Source organism: Crocuta crocuta, unplaced genomic scaffold (assembly GCF_008692635.1).
Source record: "Crocuta crocuta isolate KB4526 unplaced genomic scaffold, BGI_CrCroc_1.0 scaffold168, whole genome shotgun sequence".
In the NCBI taxonomy this organism is placed as follows: Eukaryota; Metazoa; Chordata; class Mammalia; order Carnivora; family Hyaenidae; genus Crocuta; species Crocuta crocuta.
This window is the reverse complement of record NW_027532591.1, coordinates 3099083-3124465: the sequence shown is the minus strand read 5'-3', so window position 1 is coordinate 3124465 and position 25383 is coordinate 3099083. Positions and strand designations below refer to the sequence as shown.

The window sequence follows — 25383 nt, the reverse complement described above, 5'->3', positions numbered from 1 at the left end:
GAATTACCTCAAGGGCTCCTTAAAACACAGATTGCTGGGCTCCATAGTTTCCAAAACACTAGGTCTGTGGTGGATCCACCAAATTTTCATTTCTAGTTTCAAGGTGATATTAATACTGTTATGTCCAGGTACCACACTTTGAGAACCACTGTTGTAGGAAAATAATTGTTGTATTTATTGTTTATGATTTCAACTTCTACAGCTTCACAATTTCTCTAAACCTTTTTTTTCCCAGAAAGGTCTTAAAATTTGCATCTTTCCTATTTGAGAAACATTCTCAGCCTTGCTCATCTTAGTACTTTAGGAATTCTCTTTTAAAATCCAGGCTTAACCTTTAGCTAAAGGTATGACTTATTTTAAGCTATTTTTTAAAATTTATTTATTTATTTAGAGAGAAAGAGAGCATCTGAGTGCCAGCAAGCCAGGGAGGGGCAAAGAGAGAGGGAGAGAATCTCAACAGGCTTTTTACATAGGGGCTCAAACTTGCAAACCATGAGATCATGACCTGAGCCGAGATGGAGAGCCAGACGTTTAACTGACTGAGCCACCTGGGTGCCCCAGAAATTTATTTTAATAAGCTTATTATTATTGGTTCCCTTACTTGAAATATGGTCTAACTTTGCAGTTTTTACATCATTTTCACCCACACCAAACTTTTAGGAAAGGGATTTATGAATATAACCATTTTTCTAATGAAGTGTTAAATCTTATCCTTGGTAATTTTGTAGGATTGCCAAAATCCATTTCCGAGTATACACATTCAGATTCATTTTCATATTTGATTAGCTTTATTGTCATCATTCCCAGTAATCTTTTAAAATGCCAATTGTCAGACTTCTTTACTGACAGGTAAGAAGTAGAATAAGTTTTTTAAGTATGGTGTACAAAGCAAAACTTAGTTACAGTTATTGGAATGAAGAATTCAGTTAGAGCCAAAAGATTTTTTAAAGAGCGGAATACAGTTAATTCAAATCCTAATTGAAAGCAACTTCAGTTTTATAGTTTTCTTCAAACAACATCTTCATTGTTTTCTGGAAAGATGGTATTTGAGAAAAAGAAATGTCTCCAGTTACTGTTTTTATGAGGAGAGAATTGCTGAGTCTTTTAAATGGTTAATGAGAAGAAGTAATAGTTAAACACTTGGAGCATTGATTTCTGATTTGAATTCTCCAACACAGGCCAGCCCTGAGGGAAGGGGAAAAAAAGCTTGCTAATTAACATTTGATTACTGATGCCACCTTCTCATTCCCCTTGCACCATCCGGTTTCAAGTGTTTTTGTTCAGGAAGGATTTTTAGGAGGGTTTTAACTTGCATCTTAGTAAAACAAATCCATCTGCAACTGCAATGAGTATATAATATGTTTTAAAAAAGAAGAAGAAAAAGAAAAGTTCTTAAATATGAAGTATGTGTACAAAACCCCGTCTGGATCAGGAATGATTGGTTTTTTAACTATAAGCCTTTCAGGGCACCAAAGATTGCTAGGAAACTGGAAGTAAGCCTAGTCTGTATGCTTTATTTTGATTTAAACACCCACACACAAATTCTTATTTGTTCAGTGCAGTTATTATTTAGCAAACTCTTACCCAGATCATCATGTGATAGTGTGAAGTACTTGGAGTTCAAAGTTTGACATATTTAAAATTTGGGTAAGTTCACATTCTAATATGACCAAAGGACTTTTGCTTCTAAGATTGGTAAGAGAATGAGATAGATGTGTGTAGTTTCAGGGTGCTTTTTGGTAAGGGTTGTAATTTGCCATAATAGTCTTAATTCAGAAAATGTAAGAACTGGAATGCTCATAAATTGATAGGTGTTCTAATCCCATGGCATTTAAGTATTTTGTTTCATTTGTTTGTTTGTTAAAATGTTTGATATATTAAGAATCCTGGGCCAGACTTCAGAATTTTAAAGATGTTGACATAAATCAATAGCACTTTACAACTGTGTCATTTGCTAGTATTCTGGCAAAACCATAGCCTCAATGATAACATTTCGTTCATGGAATAGTTATTTGGGAAACCAACATGATAGGCTTTATTTTTAAATGAATCTCATGAGAGGAAAATGTTATGTAGCCTTTTAAAAAATGTAGACTTTTTAGTGTGATAAAAGCAGACGCTCAGACTTTTCTCATCTAAGGAAAAAATTTACCTAATATGCTTACTATACATAATATTTGTGTTTTTACCTGAAATTTTCTGTGGTTTTCCTTTTTGATGTATTGACTTTTTATTATTTTTCTTCATGTTATAGCATTAAATAATTTTAAACTTTCCCTCATTACTTGGTTGTCTTACATATAATTCAGCTCTTCTTTTCTTGTTCCTAGGATTAATTCCAATACTGTCATAAAATCATAGGATTTTAGAACTTCGAAAATTAGAAGTGATCTTGTTTTATTCTCTTCTAATATTGAATAAACTAAGTCTCAGATTTGCCCACAATAACAGCTGGGCAATGTTAAGACTAGAAATCTAGTTCTCTCCTCTCATTATGCCATAATACCTCAAACCTTGTGACTTTTCTGCTTTCACTTGGATAATACCGGAATGACATTTAAAATTCTCTGAAATGTTTTTCAGTAGTTTGATCAACATTTAGCATACAAGAAATGATTTTATTAAGGCTGACAAGTTATCTACTAAGTTTTTTATATTTAAATTTGAATAACTACCAACAGCTCATTTGAGGCTAATCTGAGACTCAGAATTTAGCCTTTAGCAGAGTAATTTCCTAAGAACTCTTTTGTAAGAAATTCTGATAAAATTTAACTAAAAAATAAAATTGTTTGAAACTTGATGGAACTCAAAAGAAAACTTTGTGGGAGATGACTATTATTTTTAATTTTATATTAAACAGGTTCATAATAAAGTGATCTTTCCCCATTGCTGTGTTTATCACTGAAATTTCCACATTGCGGAAATAATGAAGTTTGAAGTGGAGATCATTACTTAGCTTTTTACATTAATTATAATATAATAAACGTATTTATTAATAATGAAAAGTAAATAAACAAATCAGTAGTATATTTTATACTATTTCAAGTTTATCTGATTTTTTTTTTCCTGGTCACAAACAACTGTCTTATCTGAAGCAATGGGAAGAAATGAAACTATCCTTTTAGGAAATCTGGAAAACAAACTCTGGAAAGTCTATTGCCAATCTAGAATACTTGATCCATGTACAATATAGTTTGCAACATAGCTTTAATATTAGTCTGACAATCAAAGCATTTATTAAATTTCTTCAGAACTAATTGAAACATTTGCATAGTTTAGCAGCCTGAAATCTCCTAGATTTAGAGCTTAATGTATAACCAGAATTGAAAAGATTATGAAGGTTCAGCAAAATATTGAGCCAATGCTGATCAAAGAAAATGTGTAAGACAAAAGGGCCCTTAGGAAATGTTACCCTGTGAAGTGTCACTTGTCCTTAACTAGAATTTAACACAAATCTCTAAAGATGAAACTCCATCAGAGTAGTACAATAATGGCAGCTGGGGAAGAGGCCCAGCTTGTTTTTGTGTTCTTACTGCCTCTCTCAAGTGCTCTCAAATCTCTCAAATCAGTCACTCTCAATTTCTCTGTCTTTCTCCCTGTTCCTTTTCCACCTTCCACATAGTCCTGCCTTTCTCCTCACAGTCTCTTACTCTCCTTCCTCTGTTTCTCCGTCCTTCTTCCCTCTCTGAGAGAACTCTGTGTTCTTCATTTGATTCGTAATGACCTTAAATTCATCTGCATCATTTTATACACAGTTGTATTTTGTTATTCAGGTTTCCTAAAATATTAATGTCTTAAAAGAATAATTTTTAAGTTTTGTGTATGTTTGAGATTTTTTTCCTTCTCTGCAAGATTGTGGTGTAAAATTTTAATTCAGTAAAACTGTCAATGAAGGCAATAGAATTTCAATATCTCCATTAGTAAAACCATCACTCATTTTGCACTTTTGCTATTGTATCACTTATCTTTCTTTCATATAATGGTAAAATCTGTCTATAGTTACAGCATTGATAAAATACAGAATTATTTTTGGAAAACTAGTTTATTTTCTCTTAAATTGTTGCTTAGTGACTATGGTTTAATACATGATTCTTTTCGCTTAATCTCAGAAACTATCAATTTAGCTTTTTCATTGGAACAATCAAATATTAGCCTAATATGCTTTACGTTGTACCGTCTCAGCCAAGATCTGTCTGCATTAACCAGTTTATTCTATGACAAGTTGCTTAACAGATGTCATTCTGGGAAGAACAATGAAGCCAAATACTTGTGCAATGGCTAACATTACTCTAACTTTGATCACTTTTGTTCAGCACATCAGTCTGGCGTTGTGCTTTATACCAACATAACACTATAGCCAGAACATGCTTTTCAGGCTTAGAATAGCAAAGGAATGTTATTCATTTCAGTGCAGTTACAGATGAGTTAATGGAAGAAGAAAAATACTGTTTATTTCATAATACCATATTGTTGTATTTTGGAATTAAGGTGGAATTTAAAGAATCCCATTCCAGAGTTATTTGTTTATATATCCAACCCATAGTATTTGTGTATACTCTCCAATGCTGGGGTAGACTTGCCACCTTTCCAACAGATGTAATTATTTGTCATGCCTTCCCCACCCCCAGTAGCTGATGAAGCTTAGTGTATTTAGACAAATTCAATTGTCTAGATTGAATCTAATTCAAAAATAACTTTAAGAAAGGAATTTTGTGTTAAGGTATAAAGTCTCCTCAAACCCTCTCTTCTGCTCTTTCCTTTTGTTTTATTAATATAATAGGTAGATAATATAATAATAGGTGTTTATGGAACACCTTTCTCTTTAAGCATGACAAAATAATCTTAACTAGTGGAAGTGGTCAGAAGTTTATCCAGTTGCATTTGGTTATATTGTTGGGTTGATAATAACTAATGAAAATTTCCAAACTTAATATGACTGCTGCATGGTAGGAAGGCCATTGCTAAGAACCTCTGAAAAAAGCTGTTTTTTTGAATTGAGTGAGGATCAAACCATGCCCCCAAGCTCCTCAGTTCTCACTTACATAGTCTTTTTCACAGTTGTACATTAGAGATAAAAATAGATTGAGTTCCATGTTTTGCTTTGTTTTTTTTTTTCTTCTCCTTGGTAAATATATATCTCTATTTCACTGGTAGGATAACTTAGGTGTGTTTATGCATAATAAACAGTAATGTGATACAAGATGCTGAAATTAGACAACATGATACGTTAGGATTCTACATTTTTAAAACATGAATGAATGCTGCTTGTTTTCCATATTGAAGTGGTATTATTGAACAGATTATGTTCAATACTAGTTTCATTTGTTACAATCAGGTAATCCCATAACTGACTTTGAAGAGGTAATTAAGATGGGTGATCTCTCCATTCTTAGGATTTGTTATTTTTTTAAGTTTGTACATTGAGAATGAAATAGAATTTCTGTGACCTATTTAGAAGAAAAACTTAAGACTGATATGACACATCTTAATTACTAGGTAACATAGAGTTTAACCTTCCAACACTTTATTCTGGTAAATTACTTGCCTCCTGTCCTTTTAAAATGAAAAGGTATAATGTTGCATGTTGAGAAAAACAGTTTTTCATCTTTAATAGTATTTTAAAAATATCATTACTCTATTTTCAGGAAGACTCTAACTAGTATGTTAATGGATCGCTCTCAGTTAATAAATCTGCTGTTGAAGTAGTTTTTAATTTGGGATGATATCAAAGAAGTAATCTGTATTTTTTATCTTTAAAGTTGTTTTTAATGTTTCTTCATTTTTGAGAGAGAGAGAGAGAAAGCACAAGCCGGGTGGGGGCAGAGAGAGAGGGGAAGATACAGAATTTGAAACAGGCTCCAGGCTCTGAGCTGTCAGCACCGAGCCCAACGCAGGGCTAGAACCCACAAACTATGAGAGCATGACCTAAGCCAAAGTCAGATGCTTAACCACCTGAGCCAGCTAGGTGCCCCTGTGTTTTTATATCTTTGATACTTATGTCAAACAATAAAAACCTTTAGATTTTTCCTCCTGCCCTCTCCAAATAACAAAACAAAGCAAAGCAGAATAAACAAAAACTACTATCTTCTCTCTCCCACATTGAAACTTAAGGTATATCTTTTATTTATTGCACATCTTGAGTCATTTAAAAATTTAAATTGAGTCATTTAAAAATAGATTATTAACATTTATAATTATAGTCCATCAGAGGTGAAAACTGTGTACCTAAAGTTTCTTGACTGAATAGAAACTTGAAACCATTCAGGAATATAAAAACAACTGGCAAAGGGAGATGTTTCTTGAACTATTATTTCATCTAGTGTTCAGTGAGAATCTACTTTTAAATTTGGTTTAGATTTTTTTCAATTTTTTTTTTTTTAATGTATTTCTGAGAGAGAGACAGCGTGAGCAGGGGAGAGTCAGAGAGATGGGGAGACACAGACTCTGAAGCAGGCTCCAGGCTCTGAGCTCACTGTCAGCATATAGCCTGATGCGGGGCTCAAACCCACGAACCATGAGATCATGACCTGAGCCGAAGTTGGACGCTTAACCAACTGAGCCACCCAGGCACTCTGGTTTAGATTTATTTTTTTTTTTTTTTACAAATTTTTTCTGACTCTTGTTTTCCCAGTTTCCAGTTCTTGTTTCAAATCTAGAAGAAAAAAAGAAATAAAATATATATCTCATAAGTGGCAAAGATCATAAATCATATGGAAACCTTATTTTAACTGTGATGATCCTTTCTTTGTATAGGTAAAGAGAAATGTGTATGACCTTACGAGTATCCCTGTTCGCCATCAGTTATGGGAGGGCTGGCCAGCTTCTGCCACAGATGACTCCGTAAGTGACCATTGAAGTATCCGTTTTTTATTCTCTTCTCTCTTTTGTCATTTTCAATCTAATTGGCTGTGATTATCACAAAGCAGAACCAAATGCTTTGAATATTCCATTGAAAGAACTTTAGAAATAAAATATGTGAAAATAAGGAGTTCTAATAATTTGAGATCACTTGCAGACCACATAGCATAAACCAAGTATATCAACATTCTTTTGGTAATGTTACAGTATCAGTATCAGGAATTTGATGCTACTTGATTTGACTTAATTTTTTCCTTGATGAAAAGAATATATTTAGACATTCCTAATGAAATATCCCAAACACAAAATAGTTTTTCCAAAATTACAGATGTCTCAAAATCAACTTAATCATACTTAATGTTTATTTTATTTATGAGACAGAGAGAGAGACCAAGCATGAGCTGGGGAGGGGCAGAGAGAGACACAGAATCTAAAGCAGGCTCCAGGCTCTGAGCTGTCAGCACAGAGCCCAACATGGGGCTCGAACTCGTCAACCACAAGATCATGATCTGAGCCGAAGTTGGACACTCCACTGACTGAGCCACCCAGGTGCCCCACAACCTAATCATATTTAATTTTAAAACTACATTTCCCATAGTAGATTGATACTTTATTTAAAAGTTGATGGGGCGCCTGGGTGGCTTAGTCGGTTAAGCGTCCGACTTTCGCTTGGGTCATGATCTCGTGGTTCGTGGGTTCGAGCCCCGCGTCAGGCTCTGTGCTGACTGCCAGCTCAGAGCCTGGAGCCTGTTTCATTCTGTGACTCCCTCTCTCTCTAATCCTCCCCTGCTCACGCTGTCTCTCTCTCTCTCTCTTAGAAATAAATAAAAAACATTTAAAAAAATAAATAAATAAATAAATAAAAGTTGATATGTATAGTAATGTTAATGGCACTCTATTCTTAAACATACCTATAATTTCACCAGCATAACAAGCTAGAGGAAAAGATTTAGTTTATTATTTTTACCTATTAATACACCTATTTACAATAATGATCCTGTTGTTAATTTTGAAAACTTTCTTATCTCTGCCATTTGCAGTGATTATTCTTTTCCAAGAGGGTAAATCTTATTATCTAAGGAGGCCAATTGTAATTACATTTTGGCCACTTTTACCCATATTCTTGGCCATTCTAACCAGATACCCTTTTTATAAAAAAAAAAAAAAAGTAAAAACTGAGAATGTTTCAAGAATTTTGAAGTTAAGTCTAATGTTTATAATAAATCAAACTACAAAGAAATTGAGACTTTGTAAACATCTTGTAATAATAAATACCCAAATAATGATTTTGTATTGTCTAGTAAATATTACATTTCCATCTGGATAATAATTATTCCTTCCCTCTCAGCACCAAAATCATACATTTTGTGGAAGATCGAAACATTTTTAAATAATTTATGTAGATGCTACTTGAGTCTAAATTATTGCACAGTTTAAACACTGTGCCTTTGGAAAATGCTTTATAGATTGTGAAACTTTAAAACTAATCAGAAAAGAGGGGCACCTGGGTGGCTCAATGAGGCATCCTAGTTCAGTTCAGGTCATGATCTCACGGTTTGTGGATCCAAACCTCACATTGGACTGTGTGCTGACAGTTCAGAGCCTGGAGCCTGCTTCACATTCTTTCTCTTCCTCTCTCTCCGTCTCTCTCCCTCTCACACCCTGTCTCTCTCTCAAAAATAAATAAGTATTTAAAAAAATTTAAAGTAATCAGAAAATAGAGGAATTTTTTAAGTGAACCCTTCCAGAAAAAAAATTGTTTCTGTATAGTCATAATTTATTTCTAAGCAACTGATTTTAATGTTGATATAGCAAATCATTAGAATTATTGACTGGTGTCTTTGGCTAAAGGGGTAAGGATGTGGTTGCTGGTTTAGTTTGGATTTTTTTTCCCTATTAGTGAAAATTTGATACAATTGACAGAAAATCTACCATATTTATTTTTACAACAATAAGAGAGTAATATTCACAAAAGGTAGTCTTCTGTTTACCTGAGGGGACATGAAGAAACCAGAAATGTTCTTAGCATTGTTTCATAACCTGCTGCAAGAAATAATAATATTAATAGAAGAAAACAATTAAGATCTGAGTGTGTCACTTAAATTCTTTGAGCTTTAGTTACCTCACTAATTTGCAGTTTTGTTATGGGAAGGATTAGTGATAATATATATATACAGTACCTGGCTCAAAGTAGACACTCAGTGAACGAGTCAGTGTTATAATTAATATTAACATATAATATTAACTCAGAAAAGTATCACATGCAAGAGTTTGCTGGATACTTGTGGAGTTGGGAGAGTGAATGGAGATACAGGTAAATCCAAATTAGCCACGTGTAGATCATTGTTGAAGCTGGATTATGTGTATATTCAGTTTATCAAACTATTTTCTCAACTTTTATATATATTTGGAAATTTCTGTAATACAAAGTTTAAAGCAAAAATAATCGCCTGACTTAAGAACAAAAACATAAAGCAATAAAGTCCAGAAATGTGAGACTTCATAGGATTTGAAAAGCCAGCTGCTCTGAGACCCCATACTTGTAGAAACCAGACTGAAATAGACTTTTCAGATGCAAGTTCTAAGAATGATAGGCAAATTTAGTGAAAAGTTGAATTTGTAGTATTATAGTAGTGAATTGTTCTATGACATCATGCCTTATACATTTTAAGTGTTAAATAACTGAAGAGAATTGACACAGTCTTTTATGAGGCCTATGTTTTAATGATTGTTAAAACATTTAATTTTTTACCAAAGAGTTCTAATGCACTTTCATTCCTATAGGAGAATATGGAAAGCAGCTTGAACTCATCATATTCAATACTAAAATACTACCTCATGTTTTCTCTAAGTCACAGCTAACACAAGAGGGAATCTCCATTAGGAGACTGGATTCATTATTCATATTTGCACCTTGTCCCAGAACCTGTGAAGTGATGCCTGCCCACACCTCCCCAGAGCAAATGTTGCCACATTGGCAGGATGTTGCCTTGAGCTGTATCATTTGATACAACAAAGATGTTTAGGGCCAGGCTGCTTTTAACTGGTGCCTAAAGCAGATCCACTAGCTCCAGTACTTAAATTTTGGCAAAAATAGCTTATAACTGTAGTCTTCTAAGGAGATTCTAGCCAAAGAAGTGTCACAAAACCTTTCTTTCATTAGGATTATAAAAACTCATAAAGCTGGTGCTTGTAATCTATATTGTTGCAGGCTATGCTGTTTTTATACTTATTTAAATCACTCAAGTGGAGGCATCTGCTACAAAACAAGACCGTCCTCACAGCTTAGGGCATGAATTGGGTACAGCTGAGAAATGTCAGCTGTGTAAACAGCCTGAAATGTGTTACCAACAAAAATATAATTAATTTCTTTCCAACACAGTGTGCCATAACTTAATACTTAGAATGGTTTAACTTTCAGTGAAAGCACCTGAACATTTTCTTCCCAGTGCCAGAGTAGAGGATTGATTATAAAGGTCATTAAAAGTGAGGTTAGTTTGCACTTTTCCTGCTCAATTGCAGATATTTGTGTGGCTTTGAATATATAGTAGCTTTAGATACCCAGTGGCTTCCATGAATTTATGGAAATATCTTAGATCAAGAAGTGAACAGGTTTGAGATGTTGTAAATATTCTAAAATTAGATCATGGCCAGGTTGCACAACTCTATAAATTTACTAAAAATCATTTAATTGAACACTTAAAAATGAGTACATTTTATAGCATGTAAATTATATCTCAAGCTATTTTTTAATAAAAGTTAATGGAAACTAGATTAAAATACTTTTTTCACTTACATTTTTATGTGGTATGAGAAATTTTTTGCAGTAACACAGAATGTTTTCTTTAGCGTACTTCTCATTAACCTTTGACTTAGCAAACAGGACAAAGAAATAGACTCCTTATAATTAGATTCTTGTATAATCTTGAGTCTCTTGCCAACCTGATAGACTACACTCTTGACATTTTCAGTGCTACTGAGTGAAGTCAACAATCATTTAAAACATTGTTGTCCCATCTCTCTTCAGAGTTAAAATATTTTCTTTGCTTGTAGTTGTACTCTAATGGGGTATGGGATACTGTATGAATTGTCAATAACTCTTTCAGTTCCTTTTGCGCTCTTTCACCGGGGAAATAGGTATCTAAAGCTGCACCAGTAGGGGAATGTTTTCATGCTGTGACAGTTCATCTGTGAGAACAAGGAGTTGTAAGTAGGCGAAATCTCATTTTACACTTTAACAAGGACACTCTTGGATTCCAGAGAGTAGAAATAATTTTAACACTCTGAATTATGTCTAGACACCTTATTTATTATAATACAGACAAATTGAATATATGTCGTTTTAAAAATTCCAAGTTTTAATAATGCTTGTACAAAGGAAGCAAAATCCTTCAGGTTTATTAAGAACAAATTTTTAATAGTTTAATGTATTTTAATAGCAAACTTACAGGAACAGCACAGAAGACAGACAACATTAAAAACACGTATTTGCATGTAGCACAACTCAGAAAAGTATAGTGAATGGTTGGAATCTACTGTATGATAAAAATGCTACACACACCATTTAGTTGCTATCAGTAAGAAATTTACTTGTTTTTTAAAATTCCAAATGCTGGCATTGTCCAGAAAATTTTAACAGGTTTATTTATTATTGCCACAATGCTGAACTGCGAAACTTGTTCAATGAAACATTTTGACTTGCATTAATGCTTTATGTCCCCATGTTTATATTAAAAATTGATACAAATGAAAATGGAAAAACTGGGGCGCCTAGGTGGCTCAGTCAGTTAAGTGTCCGACTTCGGCTCAGGTCATGATCTCATGATTTGTGGGTTCAAGCCCCGCATCAGGCTCTGTGCTGACACCTAGCTCAGAGCCCAGAGCCTGTTTCAGATTCTGTATCTCCCTCTCTCTCTGACCCTCCCCTGTTCATGCTGGCTGCCTCTCTCTCTCTCTCTCTCTCTCTCTCTCTCTCTCTCTCAGAAATAAATAAAAAACATTAAAAAAAAAGAAAATGGAAAAACTGTCAATACCTGATTTCTGTCCCCTATTTTTTCACTTATAATCATATATATATTTTGACCCTCTGGAAAAATAAAGTTCAGAACTACAAATAACTGGTAGAAGAGAATTTCTTTTTAAAGAATGAAACGTTTTCCATCATAGTATATTCTTAAGCATATTCTCCCAAGTATGTGGCATGCTAGCTGGGTGTCTTTTGGCATAATTGTTACACGTTTGGCATGGATTGCATACACACTGGATCTTTAAAAAGTCCCACCAGATAGGCCTCACTTGCCTCCTGCAAAGCACCAATAGCTGCACTCTGGCAGCACAGATATATTTTGAAGTCCTGAGCAGTTTCTCACATCAGCCACTGGAAAGAAGTTTGGGAATCAGAAATTCAGTGGACTTCTGATTACATCTAATTTCTGAGTCCACAGTCACAGCCCTATAACGATGAGATTTCTTCACCCCTCCATTAGGGGGTGCGCTCTTGTCAGCGGCTTTTGTATCAGGTTGCTTCCTCTGTGCTTTAGAACTGTTGGATTAGCTGTCAGCCTGCTTTGTAGGAACCGTGGTGTAGAGAGACCTCTTACTCCCCTTCTCCTTTGGCTGGAGCTGGACAAGTTAGAGGTGGTGCAGCAGCACTGCAAGCACAGTTTAATCCCTCAGTTTTTATAATTTTTTATTGTGTGCCATTTTTTTCTTTTGAGATTACTAATGGTCTGCTGTTTCCATCATTGACTAAAGGAATGTGAACTCAGAATTTGAGAAATTAGGAATTTTAGAATCAGTTCTTTAGGCATGTGTTAGGAGTCAGAAAGCTGTTTATTATATATTTTCACATTGAAAATGAGATCATTTACAAGCAGAATCATTACACAGTGGCTTTTCTATAAAATAAAAATAAAACAAAAACCACACATCCCTCCTGCCTTTTTGTATTTTTAAGTAAAAAGAATTTGTGAATGTAGGGATGTTATCTACTTTGATACTTCTGATGGAGACCATTTTCTTCTGTAACTTCTCCCTGATGCATGGGTTTGTCAGGTGTCAAATTATGGATGTTTCCTCGCCACTGGATCTCTGCCCACCACTTTATAGGAACTGCTTTCTGAATAGATTCTCACAACTACCACATACTTACAAAAATGGTAGTTACCTACTAAGTAAACTCATAAGCCTCTACTGTAGTCATTCTACCCCTTGTTGCGAGGTTAATATTTCTTAAGTTCAGAATGAATCACATTCAGCCTTGCTTACTTATCTTCAATGGCAATCCAGCACTTGCTGGTTTATGTACCGATCTTTATGCTGTCACTCAAAACCCTTCATTCTTTGAAGGGTTTATTTAGCTAACTACTCATTTTGCCATTCCTCAAATATACCTGGTGCTCCCCTCTGTTCTGTGTCAGTTAATCACACCATTCCTTCCACCTGGAATACCTACAGTGATTATTTCCTCCCTCAAGACCCTTCTTTAAGAAACTTTACCTTTATCCCTCTTCCCATGCCACCTTTACCAGCTCTCTTAGAAATTAGTTTATATTTCTGTTCTATTTAAATTTTTAAAATAATTTATTTTGTTCCTTCCTTCATTTCTCTCACCTGACTCCATTCCTTAATATCTAAATAACTACAAACAATGAACCTTTCTGCGTGTCAGTCTCTATAACTGTAGGACACAGATAATTACTCCTAGAGGTACTATGGAGACTTAAAGAGTCAGTAGTAAAAAGACAGTTACCTCTAAGTTTATTTCAAAGACTAAAGTAGTACTAGATAGTGTCTAATGTAATTAACCNGGGATGCTGAGCATCGTTTCATGTGTCTATTGGCCGTCTGGATGTCTTCTTTGGAGAAGTTTCTGACATGTGTAGAACAATTCTTTAAGGCCAGTAACCATGCTGGCCCTTAAAGGTGCAAGGATAAGGTCTTGGTCTTCAGGTCCAGTTCCTTGGGGATTGCAAAGTATAGTGTGAGATATATAAGCAATGATAATTGCAGTCTATATAAATGCAGAGGGATCATAGAAGAGGGAGCAACCAATTTTGCTGACAGATGGGGGTGGTAAGAAAATGACTTCCCAGGAAAGCAATGTTTGATTACATTTTAATTCATATTTTTGTGCTTCTCTCTTTTGTAAATTCTAAATATTGGGTATAAACACTGTCTTCCTCATCTTTGTATGCTCCATAAAGATCAAACATGGTGTTTTATACATTCACTCATTTGAATTGTTCAAAGCTTCGCTAAATTGACATTTATGACAGTAAACAACTAAACAATGAATTTGTATGATTTTAATAACTTGATAAACTGAGATTCGAGTTTATTTTCTTTCTGATAAAAATTAAATTATCAAAACTCAGTATTTCTTTAGTGGCAAGCAGAATAACATAGTTGGAGGGGTCAGGAGCAGGGCAACACCAAGCTGATTTGTACGTGTGTGTGTGTGTGTGTGTGTGTGTGAGAGAGAGAGAGAGAGAGCGCGCGCACGCGCACAGGGCAATCCAAGTTCATTGATTCCCACTTTTGCTGTTATTTGGGTAAGTTACTTATGATATGAATTTCAGTTTCCTCATCTGCAAAGTGAGGATGATACTGAAACCCTTGAAAGTCTATTGTGAAGATTAAATGGCTTAACATAATAGGTTGAAACATGAAATTACCACTTTTTATGGACAAAATGGTTGAATAGTAACAATTTCATATGGTTTAACCAAATAGGTAATGCACATAATTTAATGCAGGGTTTGGCAATTACTAACTGTTCAGCCCAAATCCCACTCAACATTTATATTTGTAAATATGTTTTATTGGAACACAGTCACATCCATTTGTATATGTATTGTATACAGCTGCTTTTACAGTATAACTAACAGCAGGGATGTGTGGTTGCAACAAAACCACATGCCCACAAAGCCTAAAATATCTACTGTTTGAACATTTACAGAAAGAGTTTGCCAACTCCTGGTGTAAGTCTGGCATTTAGTAGGCCTTTCAACAAACATTAGCTCCTGTTCCCTTGAGTAAGCACCTTCTTTATATCCCAAACACATGAAGAATCAGAAGCATTCTTTGAGTAACTTCAGGGTCATCTTACGCTATTTAAATTACTTTGTTGGCCAGTTCTAGGTCAGACAAATTTAGGCAATCTTTGGATGTCTTCACTGGCTCTTCCTTTATTTGGCAAGGTTATAGATAATGTTGCTTCTGATGGTGGTGAGGACTCCATCGCTTTAGAACGTCCGTTGCCCTTGTCAACATATTGAGTCTTTTACAAATAACAGAGGCAAAGACTAAACAGACAGAAAGAGCAGCTTTGAAAGCAGAAGAAAGTTTTATTTTAAAAGGAATGAAAAGTTGTGAAATGGGCTATATCCTGTACAGAGAGAGAAATTTGGGAAGGGTGGATGAAGCATTCAAGGGACGTATTTACTCAGTAAATATGGGGGCAAACACATAGAAGCAAGACAGCCCCCTGACACAAAATTTATAAGTATTATGATCTGATGCTGTGAATCTTGATTTTGGTTTATTAAAATCCAAACGTCTAGACTACTGTTTCTGTCCATGAAAATGTAACTGCTATGGAAATTTTCTTCCTTCTATAAACAAGTAGAAGACTGGATAAAATATGTGAAGTAACTATTTTCAGATATTAGACAATAGGTACTACAAGACTCTGAAGACGAAAACATACAAGCCCTATGGTAGTCTTATGTTCTACCTACAGAAATCTATGGATTCCAGAGTACAGAGAAGAAACCAAAGCAGAACCTGGTTACATTATTGAGTTTGAAGAAACAGTGTTTAGGCAAGTCAAGGCAGCTAGACTTTACAAGGTAGAGTACTAGCAGAGGAAAAACCTCTAGAAATCTATATAGTGTTCCCCTGGTGTTTAGCTGAATACCAGTCTGTCATGCATAGAGTAAAATTCCAGGAGGCTGGGTAAAGAACAACTGCCAGGAGAAAGAATAATTAATAAGGCAAACAATAATATAATAATAATAAATAAGGCAAACAATTCTCAGAACTCACATAGAACTGGGAATAGTTTGAGTTCCCACCAGCCATTGTCACCTCAGCGACTACATGGGGCATTCAAAGGATATCCACCAGAAAAGTCACACCTTAATGGAGAGAATAAACAAGGCTTAGGGTGAAGCTACTCTAGGATTGCCCTTTTACACACTTAAAAACAACCTTCAAAAGGAACAAGCTGATTAACAAATAACTGCCTCTAAGAAACAGAGTCCAACATCCAGTCAAAGGTTACTATACATACGAACAGTAGAGCAACCTAACTCACAATCAGGAGAGAAATTAGTCAAAAGAAATACACATAGAAATGACTGAGATTGGGTTGCCTGGTTGGCTCAGTCAGTTAAGCATCTGACTTTGGCCTGAGGTCATGACCTTGCGGTTCTTGAGTTCGGGCCTCCATGGGTTTCTGTGCTGACAGCTCAGAGGCTGGAGCCTGCTTCAGATTCTGTGTCTCCCTCTCTCTGCTAATTAATAGCAGATTAGAAACTGCCAAAGAAAAGACCAGTGAACTTCAGTATGTAGCAAAAGAAACTAAATTGAAGCACAGAGAGAAAAAAAAACAACATAAGAATAAATGAACAAAGTATCAATGACCCCTTAAGGGGAAAAAATCAAGTAGTCTAACATACATGTAATTGGATCCTAAAGGGAGAGAAAAGGTAGAGGAAGGAGGTCAAGACAAAAAATATTTGAAGAAATAATCTCTGAAATTTTTACATATTTGATAAAAACTGTAAAACTTACAGATCCAAGTAGCTCAGTGAACTCCGTGAAAGGTAAACATACAGATTTCTACACTGAGGAGTATCATTATCAATTTGCTGAAAACAAGTGATAAAGAGAAAAAATTTTAAAGCAGAAGGAGTTCAGAAAAACAATACTGATTACACAGGGGAACGGACATAGATCGTTTAGATTTCTCATCAGAAACAAGGTAGCTACAAAGCAGTGGAATGCCATTTTTAAAGTATTAAAAGTTAAAAAAAAAATTGACAACCTGGAATTCTATATCAGATGAAAGTGTTCTTTCAAAAATGAAGGAAATATACTTTTCTAAACAAAATTTGAGAGAATTTGGTGTCAACAAACCTGCATTGCAGTAAATGATAAAGGAATTTCTTTAAGTAAAAGGAAAATGACACCAGAATAAACTCCAATCTGTCAGAAGCATGAAGAGTTATAGTAATGGTAAAATGTGGTTAAATATCAAAAACATTACTCCTTCTGTTTTTCTTTTCTTTTCTCTTCCCCTCCTCCTCCTCCTCTTCTTCTTCTCCTTTGTTTAAAGTTTATTCTGAGAGAGAGCACAAGCTGGGGAGGGACAGAGAGAAGGAAAGACAGAATCTCAAGCAGGCCCCACACCATCAGTGCTGAGCCTGATGTGGGCTTCAGACTCACAAACTGGGAGATCATGACTTGAGTCAAGATCATGAGTCAGACACTTAACCAGCTGTGCCACCCAGGCACCCCCTGTTTTTAATTTCTTTAAAACATAACTGTTTAAAGAAAAAATAACAACTAACAGTTACTTTTGTAGAAGTAGACACGTGTTGAAGTAAAATCTATGACAACAATAGCACAAAAGACAGAATAGAATTGTACTGTTGTATGGTTCTTTCTGTTTTTTTTTAAGTAATTATTTATTTGCCGATTTATTTTAGAGACAGCGACAGCGAGGTAGGGGCAGAGAAGAGAGAATCCCAAGCAGGCTCCGTGCTGCCAGCACAGAGCCCAACCAGTGTGGGGCTCAAACTCACAAAACTGTGAGATCATGACTTGAGCCAAAACAAAGAGGTGGACACTTAACCACCTAAGCCACCTAGGCACCCTTATAGGGTTCTTTTCCTTACACATAATGTGATATGATATTAATTGAAGATAGTCTGTTATATTAAAGATGTATATTGTAAACCTTAGAGCAACCACTAAAAAAAAGAAGACAAAAAAACATAGCTAATAAACTATTAGGAAAGAGAAAGTGGAATTACTTTAAAAATTATCCAGAATAAGGCAGGAAAAAAGAAAAAATGGGATATGTACAAAACAAATAGCAAGATGAAAGGTTTAAATCCAACTACATTATAATTACAGTACATGTAAATGGTCTATTAAAGGGCAAAGATTGTCAAAATGAATTTTAAAAAGCAAGACTCAACTATATGCTATCAGAAACTTACTTTAAATAAATGACAATGATAGGTTAAAAATGGGAAAATATTTGCAAACAGAAAACATAAGAAGGCTATAATGACTATGTTAACATCAAAGTATAGAATAAAGAATATTACCAGGACTAAAAGGAGACATTTCATATGATTGAAAGGACAATTCATCAAGAAGACATAACAGTCTTAAGTGTGTATACACCTAAAAGCAGTTTCAAAATACATAAAGTAAAAACTTATAAGACCAAAAGAATAGACAAGTTTACAATTATAGCTACAGATTTCACATTCCTGTCTCAGCAGTTACAGGAAAATGACAGATGAGTATATAGAAGACTTGAGCAACACTCTTAACCAACTTGACCTAACTAAAATTTATAGACACTTTACTCAGTAATAGCAGAGTACATTTCTTTTCAAGTGTACTAATGGTACATTCACCAAAATAGACCACAGTTTGGACCATAAAGTCTTAATACATTTTAGAGGACTGCAATGAAGTCAGTATCTGACCAACACAAACTTAAGATACAAATTTTGTAGTTTATGTAATTTGTAATTTACATGTTTTCTTTATTATACACATTGTTTAATAGTTTGCATATCCAGTATCAACAGAAAAGCTACTAAAAGTGACAAGTGAAAGAAATTAAGACAGGCACAAGCTGCAAGAAAAAAAAGTTACTACATAGCACCAAAGAAATTTTTGAAAATGGAGTTTTTGAAATATTATATTATTCATGATTCACCCAAAAACATGAAATATTTAAGGATAAATCTAACAAAATATGTGTAAGATCTGTACACTGAAAACTATAAATTATTGCATAAAGAAATGTAGGCATACCTTGGAGATATCAAGATTTGCTTCCAGACCACTGCAGTAAAGCAAATACCACAATAAAGCAAGTCAAACGAATATTTGTTTCCTAGTGCATATGAAAGTTAAGTTTACTTTATGCTTTAGTCTGTTAAGTGTGCAACAGCATTATGTCTACAAAGAACAACATATGTACCTTAATTTAAAAGCAGCTTTTTGCAAAAAATACTATCATCTAAGCTTTCAGTGGGTTGTAATCTTTTTGCTGGTGGAGGTGATGTCGATGACAGCTGACTGATCAGGGTGGTGGTTGCAGAATTTGGGGTAGCTGTGGCAATTTCTTAAAATAGGACAAAAGTAAAATTTACTGTACCCATTGACTCTTCCTTTCGTGAACAGTTTCTCTGTAGCATATGATGTTGTTTGATAGCATTTTACCCACAGTAGGACTTCTTTCAAAATTAGAGTCACTCCACTGAGATACCACCTCACGCCAGTCAGAGTGGCTAAAATGAGCAAATCAGAGAACGCGAGATGCTGGTGAGGATGTGGAGAAACAGGCACCGTCCTACACTGTTGGTGGGAATGTAAACTGGTACAGCCCCTCTGGAAAACAGTGTGGAGGTTCCTCAAAAAGTTAACAATAGAACTCCCCTATGACCCAGCAATGGCACTGCTAGGAATTTACCCAAGGGATATAGAAATGCTGATGCATAGAGGCACATGTACCCCAATGTTCATAGCAGCACTCTCCACAATAGCCAAAACATGGAAAGAGCCTGAGCCTAAGTGTCCATCAACGGACGAATGGATCAAGAAGATGTGGTTTATCTATACAATGGAATACTACATGGCAATGAGAAAAAATGAAATCTGGCCTTGTGTAGCAACATGGATGGACCTTGAGGGTGTTATGCTGAGCGAAATAAGTCAGGCAGAGAAGGACAAATATCATATATTTGCACGTATAGGAGGATTAGGACGAACTTAACTGAGGACCATGGGGGAGAAGAAGGGGGGAAATGATGGGGGAAAGGGGGAGAGGCAAACCATGAGAGACTCTTGAATGCTGACAAAAACTGAGGACTGATGGATGTGGGGGGGGGGAGGTTGGGTACGGAGAGGGGCACTTGTGGGGATGAGCACTGGGTGTTATATGGAAACCAACTTGACAATAAACTATTTGTAAAAGAAAACAACAAACAAAATTAGAGTCATTCCTCTCAAGTCTTGCTGCTGCTTTATCAACTAAAGTATTCTAAATCTTTTGTTGTCATTTCAAGTCTTCATAGTATCTTCACGAGGAGTTGATTCCATCTAAAGATGCCATTTTTGTTCATCTATAAAGAAGCAACTCCTCCTCTGTTCAGATTTTGTCATGAGCTTGCAGTCATTCAGTCACATCTTCACACTCCACTTCTGATTCTAGTTCTCCTGCTCTTTCTAGTTACTTCCTTAACTGAAGTCTTGAACTCCTCAAAGTCATCCATGAGAGTTGGAATCAACTTTTCCCATGCTGATATTTCGACTTCTTCCCATGAATCAAGAATGTTCTTCATTCATCTAAAAAAATGAATCCTTTCCAGAAAGTTTTCAATCTGTTTGGTCTAGATACATCAGATGAATCACTATCTATGACAACTATAGCGTTACAAAATGGATTTCTTAAATGATCAGACTTGAAAATCAAAATGACTTGTTGATCCATGGGCTGCAGAATGGATGCTGTGTTAGCAGGCATGAAAACAATATTCATCTCTTTGTACATCTCCATCAGAGCTCTTGGGTGACCAGGAACATTGTCAGTGAGCGATAGTATTTTGAAAAGAATCTTTTTTTTTCTGAGCAGGTCTCAACAGTGGGCTTAAAATATTCAGTAAACTGTGCTGTAAAGAGATGTGCTATTATCTAGGCTTTGTTGTTTGATTTAAAGAGCACAGGCAGAGTTGGGGCACAAGGGTTGTCAGTTGAGCATCTGACTCTTGATTTTGGCTCAGGTCATCATCCCAGGGTTGTGGGATCAAGCCCCACATCGAGCTTGAGATTCTCACACTTCTGCTCTTCTCCCCCACTCGCTGTCTGAATGAATTAGTGAACTAATGACACAGGCAGAGTAGATTTAGTGTAATTCCTAAGGGCCCTAGGATTTTCAGAATGGTAAAGGAGCATAGGCTCAGCTTAAAACCACCAGCTGCATTAGCCCCTTACAAGAGTCAGCCTGTCCTTTGAAGCTTTAAAACCAGGAATTAACTTCTCTCTAGCTGTGAAAGTCTTAAATGGCATCTTCTTCCATATAAGATTGTTCTGTCCACATTCAGATTCTGTTGTTTAGTGTAGCCGCCTTCATTAACTGTATTAGTTAGAGCTTCCAGATAACCTGCTGCAGCTTCTACATCAGCACTTGCTGCTTCACCTTGTAATTTCATCTTATAGAGATGACTTCTTTCCTTAAATCTGGTAAGCACACCTCTACCAGCTTCATACTTTTCTTCTGCAGCTTCCTCACTTCTTCACAGAGTTGAAGAGAGTTAGGGCCTTGCTCTGGATTAGGTTTTATTTTAAGGGAATGTTGTGACTAGTTTGATCTACTATCCAGACCACTCAGATTTTAGCCATATCAGCAGTAAATCTGTTTCACTTTTTTATCATTCATATAGTCAGTGGAGTAGCACTTTCATTTTCCTTCAAGACCTGTTCCTTTGCCTTCGTGACTTGGCTAACTGGGGCAAGAAGCCTAGTTCTCAGTCTTTCTTGGCTTTTGACATGTCTTCCTCACTAAGCTTAATCACTTGTAATTTTTAAAGTGAGAGACTTGCAACTCTTGTTTGTTTTTTTAAGATTTACTTTTTTTTGAAAACAGGGGAGGGGCAGAGAGACAGTGAGGCACAGAATCTGAAGCGGGCTCCAGGCTCTGAGCTGTCAGCACAGAGCCTGATGCAGGGCTCGAACTCACAAACCATGAGATCATGACCTGAGCCGAAGTTGGATGCTCAACCGACTGAGCCACCCAGGCAACCGCAACCTGCAACTCTTCATTTCACTTGAACACTCTGGGGCCATTGTAGGATTATTAACTGGTATAATTTCAATAATGTTGTGTCTCAGAGAATAGGGAAGCCTGAGGAGAGAGAGAGCAATGGGGAAAAGCTGGTTTTAGAGCAGTAAGAAGATACATAACATTATTGATTAAGTTTGCTGCCTTATGTGGGTGTGGTTCACGGTCTCCCAAAAACAGTTACAATAGTTACTTCAAAGATCATATATAACTGTAACAAATATAATAATAATAATAGAAAAGTTGGAAATACTATAAGAATTAGCCAAATGCAGCACAGAGACACAAAGTGAGAAAATACTGTTAGAAAAATGGTACTGATAGACTTGCTCCGTAAAGAATTACCATAACCCTTCAATTTTTAAAACAAAACAAAACAAAAAACACAGTATCTGTTAAGTGCAGTAAAGTGAAGTACAATACAATGAGGTATTCCTGTAAAGTCCTTAAAAGTGGAGAGGTATAGGGGCACCTGTGTGGTTCAGTCAGTTAAGCATCTGGCTTCAACTCAGATCATGATCTCACAGCTCATGGTTCAAGCCCCATATCAGGATCTGTGTTGACAGCTCAGAGCCTGGAGCCTGCTTTTATCTCTCTCTCTCTCTCTCTGGCTCTCCCCCACTCACGCTGTATGCATCTCTCTCTCTCTCTCAAATATAAATAAACATTAAAAAAATTTTTCAGGTTAAGACTTTGGTATATCATGGTCATGGATTGGAACCTCAACATAATCAAGGTTTTATTTCTCCCCACACTGATCTGTGGATTTACTGCAATCCCAGTCAAAATCTCAATAGCTCTTTGGGGTAGAAATTGATAAGTTACTTGTAAGATTTACATAGAAATAATAAAGGATGTAGAATTCCTAAAGCAATTTTGAAAAAGAACAAAATTGGAGGACTTACTCTGCCTGATCTCAAAAAAGAATACAGTATTCAAGACAATGTGATATGTGGTATTTGTGTAAAGATCGGCATATAGATCAGTGGATAAAATACAGCATCCAGAAAAAGATTGTGTGTGTGTGTATGTGTGTGTACATTATATATATATGTATACATTAAATATATTATGTGTTTGTATACTTTATTATTATATTATACACATTATATATATTATGTGTATATATATGTGTACATTATATATTATATATATATGTCAATTGATTTTGTACAAAGATATCAAAATATTGCAATGGAGAAAGGATGGTCCTTTTTAAAAAAACAACAAATGGTGATGTTAATAAGGACAACTTGAACCTCTACTTTATGGCATACACAAGAATTATCTTGAAATGGATCATAGACCTAAATGCAAAAGCTACAACTATAAAACTGGTAGAAAATATAGGAGAAAATCTTCTAAGTCTTGAGAGTAGAAAAAAAAATTCTTTGGATGCTAAAAGCCCTCACCATAAAAGAAAAAAATAGTAAGTTTGGCTTCATCACAGATTGTAACTTTTGCTCTTCAATAGATACCATTCAGGAAAAAAAGGAAGGGCAACGACAGATTGGATGAAATACTTGGAAAACATATATGTGGCAGAGGCCCTGTAACCAGATTATATAAAGATGCCTTAAAAACTACATAATAATACAAGGGCATTGGGGGGGGGGCGGTGATAAAAATGTTTGATATTTTGATATTGGTGGTGTAGTTACAAATTGTGTGTGTGTGTGTGTGTATAACATACACATATGTCAAAACTCCTTGAACTGTACACTTTAAAGTGGGTGCATTTTGGGGTGTCTGGGTGGCTCAATCAGTTGAGCTTCTGACTCTTGGCTTTGGGGTCATGATCTTGTGATTTGGGGTTTGAGCCCTAACTGGGGCTCCATGCTGTCAGTGCAAAATTCTCTCTCTGCCCCTATCCCACTCATACTCACTCTCTCTCAAAATAAATAAACTTAAAAAAATACTTTTAAAAATGGGTTCATTTTATTATAGGTGACTGGTCCTCAGTAAGTTTTATTTTTAATAGTAGATTATGATGAATATGTTGATTTAAAACCATAATTGATAGATGAGAAGGCAAAATGCAGAACCAGTATTCAACTCCAAATCTGCTCCCTGATGCCATGTACTTTCTTTTGTACCATGCTATTTCTTCTGTGTTCCATTTTTCTCAAGATAGTTTCAATTTTTAAATATCCTGTCAGATTTTTCTAGAAATGTACCAATACTGGTTTGAAGCTTAACAGTTATTCCATAAAAAGCAGAAACAGAGAAACAAAACTTGTCTTTATTTTCCTTCATTCAATTAGCATTTCTGTGTTTTTGAAAGTAAATGAATTTTAGATTTTCATTGTAGCACTGTGGTTTGCATATATATGTGTTCTTGAATAGTAGCCTAATGCTGGTAGTTGAGCACATTAAGAGACATTCATATAGTGATTTTTTGTTTACATAGTTTCAGTTTACATAGTTTACATATATACTTAGTTTACAGAGTTTACATATATATTTCATATATATGATTTCTTTTGAGCCAAGTAGCAGATTATAAGTAAATAATTTTTTATAGAAATAGTATACAGTGGAATATAATTGGTATTATTGTAAATTTTCCTCAGTGCTATTTCAAACCACTTCTTCCTTCTAGCTAGCCCTTAGAAAGAGTAGTTGTAATAACTTACTTGTTTACATACACTATACTGCTTTCTTCAGAGGCTCCCCTGCTCTGTTTCAAGAAACCAAGCTCTTTTCCTCTGTTCCTGAGAAAGGTCTTACTGGAATTCTTGTACCTGACCCCATTCTTTAACTGAGAAACGAAGGTTGTTTATAATACATTTGTGCACTACTTAATCTCCGGCATTTGTGTTTGCAAGTTAACAGGCTGTCTGTTGCATTTGAACAGCTGTAACATATGTGATAAGATTTCTTAAAAAGTCATTTTCTTGAGCAGTGGAAATATGAATCTGAAGAATAGTGTTCCCAGCTTGTTAAGTTGTGCTTTAAGACTCTTGGATGTTGGACATAATCAATTGCCTATAATTCTCTGCTTGAGAAATGTGGAGAGGATAGCATTGTAACTGGTTTTGGAGCTAACAGAGATTCCATGGCATTTTTTGATGTGTGAAGAAAAGGGATGTTTGCAACTGTGTTCAATTGGCTACATTCCTATAAATTTTCCAGCAGAAAGAGAAGGCTTAAAATGAAAATGTATGTATGCTAAGTAGCTTTTTGAGCTCAAGGTGACTTAATCAATAGTCCTATCAATTGCTATTCCACATTATGACATTGTTTAATATTCTACATGTATATAAGGGGTTTTTTTTGATAAACATCTACAAGAGATTGTTGGTACTGATTGTTCCCACAGCCAATGAAAGTCTTTTTGTTAGTTTTTTGTATGTTTGTTGACAGCTGTGATCAACACGGAATGAACTGCTTTACAGTTTATTACTTTCAAAGTACAAATTTGAATGCTG

The 25383-nt window shown here is 35.3% G+C and overlaps 1 protein-coding gene across 4 annotated transcripts in view; it reads left to right on the top strand.

Moving 5' to 3' along the window:
- Window positions 1-25383, top strand: part of FAF1 (Fas associated factor 1) — a 449320-nt gene that overhangs the window by 251450 nt on the left and 172487 nt on the right. For all 4 annotated transcript variants that reach the window (XM_077779702.1, XM_077779703.1, XM_077779704.1 and 1 more), the window contains one exon: window positions 6754-6840. In XM_077779702.1, coding sequence (XP_077635828.1) covers window positions 6754-6840 — 87 coding nt within the window. The remainder of the gene's footprint in view (window positions 1-6753; window positions 6841-25383) is intronic.